The sequence below is a fragment of the Merops nubicus genome, unplaced genomic scaffold (genome assembly GCF_000691845.1).
Source record: "Merops nubicus isolate BGI_N331 unplaced genomic scaffold, ASM69184v1 scaffold40426, whole genome shotgun sequence".
NCBI classification, from domain to species: Eukaryota; Metazoa; Chordata; class Aves; order Coraciiformes; family Meropidae; genus Merops; species Merops nubicus.
Window position 1 is genome coordinate 42,577 of NW_008616326.1, and position 11,819 is coordinate 54,395.

General features: G+C 39.1%; 1 protein-coding gene across 1 annotated transcript in view; it reads left to right on the top strand.

The window, feature by feature from the left end:
- Positions 1-10,742, top strand: part of USP45 (ubiquitin specific peptidase 45) — a 44,847-nt gene extending 34,105 nt beyond the window's left edge. The window contains exons 11-17 of the mRNA XM_008942801.1: positions 1,173-1,229; positions 2,364-2,507; positions 5,631-6,300; positions 7,938-8,035; positions 8,418-8,504; positions 8,954-9,107; positions 10,281-10,742. Of these exons, the coding sequence (XP_008941049.1) occupies positions 1,173-1,229; positions 2,364-2,507; positions 5,631-6,300; positions 7,938-8,035; positions 8,418-8,504; positions 8,954-9,107; positions 10,281-10,414 (1,344 nt within the window). The 3' untranslated portion in view covers positions 10,415-10,742. The remainder of the gene's footprint in view (positions 1-1,172; positions 1,230-2,363; positions 2,508-5,630; positions 6,301-7,937; positions 8,036-8,417; positions 8,505-8,953; positions 9,108-10,280) is intronic.
- The last annotated feature ends 1,077 nt before the right edge of the window (positions 10,743-11,819 follow it).

Consider the following 11,819-nt stretch of genomic DNA (forward strand, 5'->3'; position numbering starts at 1 on the left):
CTAGCCTTGCGTTGCCTTCATCGGCCAAGATCCCCTTGGCCCATGTTTGTCCGTGCAGACTCACCCTTTAGAGGAGCCCCTGTCTGAACATCGCCCAGCCATCAGCCAGCATAGGCACAGAGGGTTTGGTCTCATTTATTGCTTTCCTGGAACCCAAACCATGCTGAGTCCCTTGCACGACAGGTAAAAAGAAGCCTATGGTCCCTGTCAGATGTGGCAGGTGGAAGAGAGGGTCACAAATACAGGAGAAGGGCAATGATGACAGCCATTGAGGGCATGACTCTGTCCGGTAACTTAGATGTACAAAATGAATTTTTTTGTTGTTTCGTTTTTAATAAGGCTTTGTTTTTCACAGTCTTTCCAGAGGTAATATAAGTCAGTTTTGGAAGGAATTTGAGAATGGCAAGGGAGAGAGCTTAAGGAACAGGCTTGGATGGGACGTTCTACCCATAAAGGCAGATGGAAAGTGCTGAGAGACGACGTCTTTAGCTATGATTTGCCAGAAGCTTCCAGTTTCAGCGTAGATTTTACATGGCTTATAGATGGCAAAACAGAACTTCAGTACAGAAAAGAAGGTTCGATTTTTTTCAATCCCCTTTTCCTTAGTAATTGGACTTATTTTAACAATTACTAGTGTATGCCATCGTGTGAAAATTTCTCATAAAGCTTTTGGCTGTAACCAGTAAGTCTGACAAGCTTTTCTGAGAGCGTCAGGTTAGAACTTGTCATCGAACTGTCAATAACCAGTCCTTGCTGCTTAGCAGTAAATGAGGTTAAACACCTGCACAGAAGTGTCCAGGGTCAGGAAACCCTAAAAGTTCGCTTTCTGCAGAATTGTACCATCTAGAAGGCCCACGTGACTTCAAAATCTATCTGGAGCTCAGAGAAACTGAGCACCACACTGTTTCTATGCCCAGTTCATGCCCAGATGAATGGCCTTGCCCTTTGTGTCTATGCTGAAATTTCATGAAGGGCTAGAATGAAAATCAGAGCTAAGTTAAAGTTAATTTTAAAAAAAAGTTTGTAGGAAGTTCTTCATTGTAGTTTGATACATCTTGCTTGTAACTAGCTTTTTGTATAGTTTCTGATAATTTGATTTAAAAAAGGGAGCTATGTGCTAAACCTATATAACATTCTTTGCCTTTCATATGAATTTTCTCTTTTTCTTCAAGATTTCAACAGTAAAAGAACCTTTCATTGATCTTTCACTTCCTATAATAGAGGAGAGGGTAAGAAACAGAATATGTGATAAGTGACTACTACTTCCAGTTTTACATACCATTATGAAGATGTTTATGTGTATATACAGTTTCAATTTCAAGCCTAAAACCATATGCTTGTCCATAAATACACATATTGTTATATGTCTGTTCATTATATGATTTTATTTATTTATATATAAATAGACATACTGTGTTGTAAGTGTATATATCTTTAAATTAGTCCAAACTTGGAACAAACTACCATAGTAATTTACAGTATATGTAGGTCTAAGATTAGGTTAATTTAGTAGTATTTTCAGTATATGTTAATATCAATAGTATGATTATAAAATTTTTTTTTTTTTTTTGAGGCCCAGAAAGTTAAGATTCTAGGCTGTTGGTTTGCATCTAGAGAACCTGAGTCCCTCAGGCTGAAGCGTCCCGTAGGGATGGGACAGTGTACAAGTGGATAGACTTTGAATATATTTATTCTGGTGTTTTCAGCATTTCACAGAATGGCTCCATTAGTTGCAGAGGAACTTTGGTTTTGTGGGACTTGGGGGTTTTTATCTGAGAGTAGAGGGGTGGGCTGGGAGTCGTTCTTCCCCCATCCTGCCTATATTCATGTATATTTAGAGGGGAGTACTGGATGTGATATTGAATCCAGTATGAACTGTACTCTTCTCCAAAAACTAGTTTTGTTCATAAAAAGTTCTGCACCTTGGTTGCTGGATGGAGTGCAGATGTCTGTGGGAGCTGGAGTTTTAAGAGTATTTTGAGTATGTGGGCCCCTGTGCTTCCCTCCTCACATGTGTAACACGGGAGCCTCATGGGACAAGTTCGTATCTCGTACAGCTACCCACGTGCTTATGCAATGCTAGAATAGATTTTGTGGTATGTGTTCTGTACAGGGACTTTGCATCATTCCTACTTCTTGTGGCTCTCAGTTCATCCCTCAAAGAAACTGACAGTTGACTGTTTTTATGGTAAAATCAGAAAGTAGCGTTAAGCCACAATTCAGGAGCCAGTTAATTTGATTTATGTAGGTTAATATTTTCTAAAGTAAAGGAAAAAACCCCACCTACATTCATATTTTTGTAGATTGCAAACGAACAGAAAATGGGAGTATTTCCTTTCCTAATTTCCTGTCTAATTTCTTAGGTTGCAAAACCTGTGCCTTTGGGAAGAACAGGTAAAGGTAAAAGTGTACAAGAGGCAGATCTTGGTCAGTATAACTGTTCTTCTATCACTACACTGAATAATCAACCCAAAATTGCCAAGAAACACACTTTAACAAAAGACAAGGTAAGAACTTAAATACACTAACCAATCATCTCAAATTTCTAGGGCTACCAGGCTGGGAATTTTGACACACCTATCAGTGGGGTTTTCTTGTATAGACGCAGCTGACACAGACTTGTTTAAAAATACTTAAGTCATTACTAGAAGTGTAAGAAATGGCCGTAATTTGGAACCATTTAGTTTTCTGTCATAGGGTTTCATTTGTAAGGAAAGAAAATGTGCAAGTTCATTTTGATTCACGTTGCTTTCCGTTTTGTTGGCGGCGTTCCTTTTGGTGTCCTCGCAGTTTGTTTCTGGTTGGTAATGCTGGCTGAGAGAGCAGGCAGGTCTGCCTTGCTGCCACCCAAGGATTAGTTGGCAGTGGCTACAACAAAAACAGGACATGCAGCAGGGGCTCCTGGAGCCTGAGAGCACGGCTCCCATGGTGGCCTTCAGCAGCCCAAGGGCTGGGGAGCTCGGTTCAGCCCGTCTCCAGCACAGACTCCTAATACAGTTCTTTCTGATGGTAGCAAAAGGGTTCTGCCAATACCCCAGCCTAATGGAATGGAGTATTTCTGTTTGTGCTCACAGATTAAAATAAATATGTAGTAACTATTTTCCACATACAGTATCGTTAATGAAATGTAGCAAAGGTTCTAATTGCCATTGTTAACATTTTTTAATAAGCCTTAATATCCTTACAGGGTTATGCAGCCAGTTAGAATCTCTATGAGAAGAGACATGGAAAAATCCAAAATAGTGTGAATAATAGTGTAAATACTGATACTGAAATGTTTTCAAAATTAAGAAAATAAACTAGAGTAGACAGACTGCTATAAAGGAAGCAACAACTCTGCTTTCAATGAGAGTGGATAGTTACCTATAAAGTATATCTAACTGGTGAGGCTTTATTGATTCTCTATTCTCTGTCCATCCTCACATGTGTTTACTGTTATTTCAGTCTTTTTAAAAAATTATTTTTAGTGTAATAGATCTGTTCTGCAGTAAAACTTCTAATCTTAAACAGTTGTTGAATTCAGTCAGTGTTGTTGTTCTGTGACTTAAGTTCACCAGTTTGTAAGGAAGCTTCTGAAAATGGCGAGTGTCCTATGGGTAGGTTTGTAGGTAACAGAGTACCTGAACATTCCTTGTTAGGTTTTTCTCCTAAAACGAGGAGCTTTACAATTTTAGATTTTTTTTTTTTTTTGACTGCTCTTTGCATAATACCCCTGAACAGTAGCAGCAATTTCAGGCAAGTTCCTCTCCTTTATTTATAAGACAAACAAGCTTAACTGAGACAAGAAATGGTCCTAATGTAAAATAGTGTTTGGTGTTCCTTATGATTTTATTTGGATTTTACTCTTTTCTTGCTGAACTGTTCACTTGCTTATACGTTGAAGGACTTTGAATTATCAAGTTGTACATTTAGTCTTAAGTTTAAACCATGTTTAAGAAAATACTCAGGAATATTTTTTGTCTTTCACATGGACTTAGTTTGGACTTAAGTTCTTGCTTAAAGTTTAGAATGAAGTATGTGCTTGAGGATTCTTCATTAATTGAGTCTATGGTATATATTTAAGGGATAGATTGAATGAAATTCAGTGCCTGAAAGCTAGGCAGTTACCTGTAGTGCCTACCATTTTGGTACCTGTGACCCAGGGTGGGATCCAAACCAAGAACAGCCCAGAAACCCTCTCTTCCAAATGAGAAGCTCCCTAAAGACAGTCAGTAGGAACTACTAAGCCCACAGCTGTGTCGTGACACTCTGGCTGCAGCGTAGGCACACAACCAGGGGATTTATTTTCCTCCACTGAGGTTCCCTCTTACAGAAGCAGCCTGTGAAAAGTTGGTTTCTGTAACTTGTTTTGGGAAAGCACTAATGTGAGCTGTGTCACGCCCTGTGCCACTTTGTTTAAAGGTACTTAACCTTAATAAAGTTAAGTTAAATAAAGTTGAATAGTGCCAGGAAAGGGAAGAAGCAAGTGCAGTGCTCCTGATGCTTAGAGGGAATTGTGAGCCTTGTTTTAGGAACGTGTCTAGACTACAAGTTACGAGGTCATGGCACTCTTAGATTCCTGTAACTGGTATCTGAGGGAGTCCTACTGAAAGGGACTGTGCCCTGTTGGAGACTAAAAACCTCCTGAAACAGGTCCTAACACACTAAATACATGTGAAGAAAAAAATATAACAGAATAACCATATAAAAGACTGATAAGAGAATCAGACAGAAGTACAAAAAGGATGTGATAGAAACCAAGGAAAGGATGGAAATAGGAAGGTGCAGATGCTGATTGTTACAGCAGAAAAGGCCTAAAACTCAGAATGTTGAGGTAATGGATTCCCACTGGCATCACTGGAACTTTGATCCAACTCACAGAATAGTAGGGGTTGGAAGGGACCTCTGGAGATCATTTAGTCCAACCCCCCTGCTAAAGCAGGTTCGCCTAGAGCAGGTACTCAAATAAAGGAGAAAGAAAAGGGGAAGGAAAGTTGTTCATGTTGGCTACTTTCCAGAAGAAAGGAATGAAAAGAATCATGAACGTTTATAATCACCTAAAATTATGGCAACTTTTTTTTTTTTTTATATCTATAGTAGTGTTTTTCTGTGAAAGCAGAAGTTTTTTTTTTTTCTTGCAATCTTGATAAAATATTAAAAAATCAGATTCAGATAATATACAGGTTAGGAAACATACTACTAGGGTTACTTTATTTAATTCTAAGCCAAGTGCCTACAAGGTGAGTTGAATTTTCTTCTGGAGCTGCTCATCAGTTAAGACCTCTGATGGGAGACTGAGGGACTAGCTTAAACTTGAGAACCTTTTAGAAGCTTAAGTTAGATTAAGTGGATATCACTTCAGACGTGCCACCCACAGCTGTCACAAAGTGGATGTAACTGGTTGTGGGAAGTATTGATCTCACAGTAAGTATAATGCTCTTAGCTGACTGAGGTGTAGGTTTCTAATCCTAAATTGGTTTAAAAAGATCTTAAGGAAATCAGCTAGCTTAAGCATGTGAGAGAAGAGAGAACATGAAGTAATAGGTTTAATTTGCTTTGAATTTGTCAGTGTTTTGAAAGCTACCTTAGATCACAGATCTGTTTTCTATTTCTGCCCTGTATTACTGATACAACAATGCCATCGTTTCCAGAATCAGCTGAACCAGGAGAGACGGCTTGCCAGAAAAGCTTCCTCGAGTGAAGCAGAAAGAAGTCCTGTTATTATGCAGGAGAAAGCCAAAAAGCTTGAGCAGGAGGGCAGCTCTGGCGTGCTGTACTGCAAGGAGACGGGCGCGGACTCGGCGGTGGCCGGGAGTCAGACGGAGGGCAGCGAGAAGGACGCCAGCCGCTCCGAAAGCAGCTTCGATGCGGACAGCGAAGCGTCAGAGAGCGAGAGTGCCCCTAGGCAAACGGCTTTCACCTCCTCCAGCAGCTCCTCTGCCTTGCACGTCAACCACGCCAACGTTAAAGCGCCGCACAACAGGCCGAGTGACAGTCATGAAGAGGTGATTTCCAGTGCCATGTCCAAACTCGGCTTCTGCGAGACGATAAACGAGGATAAAAAGTCAAGCCGTGGCGATTCGGGGCTGGGTTTATCCAGCAATTCCATGTTCTCAGTGGACAAATCCTCACTATCCCAAAACCCGCAAATCGCTTTCCAGACGCTTTCCCAAAGCTACATAACCAGCTCAAAGGAATGTTCTGTTCAGTCCTGCCTTTACCAGTTCACCTCTGTAGAGCTCCTGATGGGGAACAACAAACTTTTCTGTGAGAGCTGCACAGAAAGGAAGCAGAAGCATCAGAAGAAAACAAACTCCACAGGTAAAGCGCTTTTATCTCTCTGGATATTACAAAATTGCTCCTCAAAACCCATGCTCTTGCTGCTGTGTCATGGCTCCAGCGTGGGCCTCCCCCTCGTGGCTAAAGAAGAAAATGTCTCCCTGAGCAGAACTTGCTTGTAATAGCCTAGAAATTTATCTTACAAAGGCAACAGGACTAAATTTGATATTAGAACATAATTGTAGATGTAGCTTAGAATTTATTTTGCATCTTTTCTTTATTTTATCCAAGATAAGTTCTTTAAAGATGACCATAAGCTGGATAGGTGCATTGTTCAACACTAATCTTTGCTGCTGTTTCTGTTCTTTACAGTTCCAGAAGCTTTGAAATAAATGCTTTAATATTCAGCTCTAGCAACTTACACACTCAGGGAAGTAATATAACAAAGTATGTAACAGGGGCAAGAAAAGACAATTGTAATGAAGAAGGGAAAAAAAACTTTGGAGAGAACTACCTTCTTGGGACAGTGTTTTCCCTTATGTTTGTGTAGCTGAAGCAGACCATTAGGGTTCACTCAAAAAAACCCCAATTTAAATATAATGAAAAATAGACTTTAAAAGAAATGGAGAATTTTTTTTTTTTTTAATGTACAGTAAATCAAGATTTAAAAATAAGCTCTATTGATTATTTGTAAACAAAAAATTGCCTGTTTGCTGTGCATTGTAGGTCTCTGGAGAGAGACAAGTTAAGAATGAGGAAATTCAGAAAAAATGAATGTAAAATATATTTTATAATAATTAATCATTATTGGACTGACAGTAAGTGCTATATAAATAATACTTTGGCTCCATGGGCACACTGCAAAATGGAAAAGGAAAATCAGTTCACAACTAATAATGAATTTTTTTCCTTCTAAAGTTTTAAGATGTCATCTACTTTTACATAAAATGCTCCATTCTGCTTCAAATGAAATACTTTCTTTTGGGCACATGTAAAACCAGTAAATTAATTTTTTTTTTTTTCAGTGAACATGCTGCTGGCATGTTCTCTTTTGTTGACTAGCTAAACACTGAGCTGCTTTTGGTAAGAGCCCTGGGTTCAACTCCCTCTGCATCCTGGGGGGGTTGGAGTCCATATACGCCGAGCCTGTGTGCTCAGCCCCTGGGTTAGGAGGCATCCTGAAGTAGACAGCCCTCCTCAGACCTGTCTCTTAAATAAGCACGAAGTATGGAGTTATTCAGAAAGAACTGAAGAATGGGGGATGTATCTTTATCTTACTGGTCAGGACATTAGCATAGACAGAGGCCTGTGCCTTCCATCTCCTGTTCCAGGATCATCTGCTGATTTCAGGTGAAATGGTTCTCACAGGAAAGTCAGGTGCCATAGTGACGGGCAGTGCAGGTCTCTTGGTGTGCAGGCTGCCCTAGGCAGCATGCATGCTTCCAACTTTTGATCTGGTTTGCACAGGGTGGGCTAAAATAATGCTCAGATTTAGCAGATTATGTTTATTAAAAGCTAGAAATATTTTTCTGTTATTCAATGAAATTTCCCTTGCATTTTATATAATTTGTACAAAATCATTGCAACATAGATCTGTTCTGTCAGATGTTTAAAAAAAATGCTTAAATTCTGTGTGATTGCCTTCACTTTACAAATTATTTCGATATTCATAAATACAGAAAAGAAAATGGAGGGTGTCTACACAAATGCTCGGAAACAGCTGCTGATTTCCTCAGTTCCTGCTGTTCTTATTCTCCACCTGAAGAGATTCCACCAGGTAAAAGGCCCAAACCCTCTTGTATATATACATTCCTCTGCTCCACTGGTGGACAAGCAGTTCTTCAAGTGGTGTTGTGCACACAGATGTTTGCTTTTTATATGGATAACTGATAACAACCACCACTGGAAACATGCTTATGTTTTTTGACTAATACCTTCGGAGTGCATTTAGCCAGTCAGATGTATCCAGGGAAAGCTCTTACATGTCCATCATGCTTATGAGTAGCAAGCACTGTATTGAAAATGTAACAAAGAATGTTTAAATCAGTTACAACCTGATTCTTGGTTTATTTTAATAGTATAGTAATATACCTTAGCTTAAAAAGATTCCTTGTAAAAATATTTATTTACAGTCTTTTTTTATTCCTTTTCTTCTGAAGACTGGTTTGAGTCTACGGAAAGTAAACAGGCATGTGGATTTCCCACTGATTTTAGACTTGGCACCATTTTGTGCTGCATCTTGTAAGGTACTCATTTCAGATCTTTATTTTTATTGTACCTAATAGCTGTCCTGGGCACAAGCTAAACTGTGTTGTTGATGATGAGGTTATTATTCCTTCCTTTCCTAAAGAAATAAGAGAATGAATGCTTGCCAATAGTCTCCCAAGATCAGAATTGTAACTAACTGAAGTTCCGTTCATATCAAGAAATACCAGGGGTGTTAACTAGTCTTAGTTCAGCTGTGGTGCCCTGACAGTGTATCTGACAGCTTCAAGGACAAGTATTGCTACTTCAATGGTAACTAAATTCAATTAATAGACTATTGAGTCTTTTTAAGAGATGTATTTCACCGTTGGAAATTCTGTAGATGTGTGTTTGCTCCTTTTAAAGTGATACTGTTGATAGCTAGTTGAGCTATCTGCAACATCAATCATGAATTAATTTGCCTTTGTTTGCTCTGTTTCTGGGTTCGCAGAACGTTGCAGACAGCGCACGGGTGCTCTACAGTCTCTATGGGATCGTGGAGCACAGCGGCTCAATGAGGGGCGGTCATTACGCCGCCTATGTGAAAGTCAGGACACCCTCCAAGAAGTTACTAGAGCATATTTCTACCACTAAAAATGTTCTGGGTATGTACAAACAGAGCCTATTTTCTCTGTGAGTAAAATCAAAAGCAAACACAGGCTACAGCTCCTTATCCTTAAGGGGACTTAGAGCAAATATTTGTTTTAGCTTAAAATAGTTGGTTATTTTAGGGCCACATAAATACATTATTTTTTTTCCCCCCTGTTACACCTACTACTTGGCCTACTTCTGTATTAACCCCACATAGAGGTGAGTGAATAATGGAATTTTGGTTCAGTTCTTAAACAGACAATTGATGGAAAACTCTTCTTCCTTTCCTAGTCAAAATAGTGTGTCCAGATGCACAGTTGTGCCTGGTAAAATATAATTCTGTGGCATATGTAGTATTTGGCAGCGTTCTAGTAAAGAGCTGATTCCATGATAATTTGAATTGAATTTTCCATTTATTTGAGCATTTTACTTATTTTAGGACTGGAATATTTTTAATGTGAACAGCACAAAACTTTTTAATGGAGGATACAAGGTTTGCAGTAGGGTTTCTGCTGGTATTTTGAGACCAGCACACTAGTTCTTATGAATGTGTGCTGGATGTGCAGAATGAAACAAGATGCTAGGATAGAATCTGTTAGTGAATGATTTCTGGGGGCAAGAATGTTGAGCTGTGAGAGTCAGGTGAATATATTTACTGCTTCCCTTCATGGGGAAGTGAGCAGCCAGCACTGCCCTGTCTATCCTGCATAGTATCATTTCGCATTTGAAGCTTATTTCCCAAGAGGCCATTTTTTTGTATTATTTTTGAAACAGAAATCTCCCTCAGTCTTATGCTTCCCTTACAACGATTATTAGAACAGATTAGATCTTTTTGTGTTCTTAACTTCACACCTGTCAGCTTTTGAAGGAGGATTTTATTTTCTGTCAGAAGCTAATATACCTTACTTTTACCTTACCTTAAGTAAGCTGTACTTGAAAAATCTCAGACTTTTTGAAAAAAATATGAAGAGTGATGGCATCATACATTTGTAAGCATTGTCTTCCACCAGTTTCTCTTACAGGAGGCTTTGACATGTAAATTTCAAACTACCAGTACCAGACTGCATCCAAGTCATGAGTTACTCTTGTGGATTAGAAGCTTCTCTCTTTTTTTTTAAATATCCACTATATTTGTTTGATGATGACATGAAAGACAAGCCACAACTTATTTTGCTTTTGCATTTCAGGTTTAAAAGAAGCCATGGGAGCATCAGGAGGACAGTGGGTGTATGTTAGTGATGCCCATGTTCAGATGGTTCCGGAATCAAGAGTACTAAATGCACAAGCATATCTACTTTTTTATGAAAGATTATTATTGTAATTCTCAACAGTTTAATTTAAAAAAAAATGGTAGTGGTTATTTAGTTTATCTTATTTAAAGCTGCAGTGGTAAGAGTACCTGTAAATATTGTGCCTTTATCTTGTAGAGAGTTCATCATACGTTGACTCCGAAGTTCAGTCAAGCTATTATAAATAAATACCTGAATGGTTCTCTTAAAGTATGCACTTTGCCAAACATCTATAATTCCTGGAGTCACTAAAATACAGTACCATTAGAATGTAAGATGATGTCCTACCCTACAGAGGTCTACGGAAAGTTTGCTTTTGACTTTAATAAAGATAAGCTTTCACCCATAGTTCTAGAACAGTTGAGAATAAAAATTCTGGTAGCGTCAAGTGCCTGGATTTGCTGGTGTACAGTAACAGTATAAAGTATTTCAGTGTTTTGTATCTAGTCCAGATCCTTCCCCTCACTGGGTGGGACACGGGCTGTTAGGGTTCCTGCAAACAAGAACCTGTCGAATCTGCCACTTCCACGTGTCGCCACTGGGAAGCCCAGTGCTCCCAGCAGCTGTCTGGGGACGCTGCAGCACGCCTTCCCGCTGGGGCTGGGATCAGGCTGGGGAAGCACGGCGTCCACGGAGGGACAGGGAATCCTCATACCTGCTGCCCTTGCAACTCTCTCCAGCTGGCACTGGTATAGCAATGTACTCCTGTTTGAATACAAATATATACTGGGGGTGCATGTGTATATCCTCTGATATGTGTAGATACATATGTACACACACAGAGGTATCTATATGTACACATGCACACCGTAAATCCATCAATATATATCGTCATTTTACCTACTAGGAAAGAGAAGTCCAAAAACTTCTGTATTTAGTAAATTTCTAACTGCATAATTATGACAATGTACAGCATATAAGCTTGTGTATGACTATGTATGGGGGTTAAGTGCAACTGGATAATTCTGTTACTTTTGGTTCTAAACATGAACTTGTTTATCTGTTCTTGAATACTTTTCTCACAGGGGTAATAAACTATAAATTATTTTTGCACTGTGTGTGTGAGTTGGACAGTAAATGATAACTTTTGCCCTCTGGTGCACATCTGGACTTCCCTTTGTCATTGGTGGAGGACAGCGGGTGTCCTGGTGGCAGCACTTGTTTCTGTGTCCCATTTGAGTGCCCTGCTTTGAGTAGCGTGAGCGATACATACATTTTAAGGTGAAAATATGACAACTACTTTAAAACTTTGTGGTAATTAATTTATTTAATGAGCAGTTACTTAAATACAAACTACTTCTGTAACAGTTCCATCCAGTTTGCTTTTTGGTAAAGACTGTTTATTTCTGCTTATTATTTTCATTTATGGAGATGGTTTTTTGGTGAAAAAACATGAGGTTCCTATTACTCTCTCTACCATGTGTTCTCGTATGTACT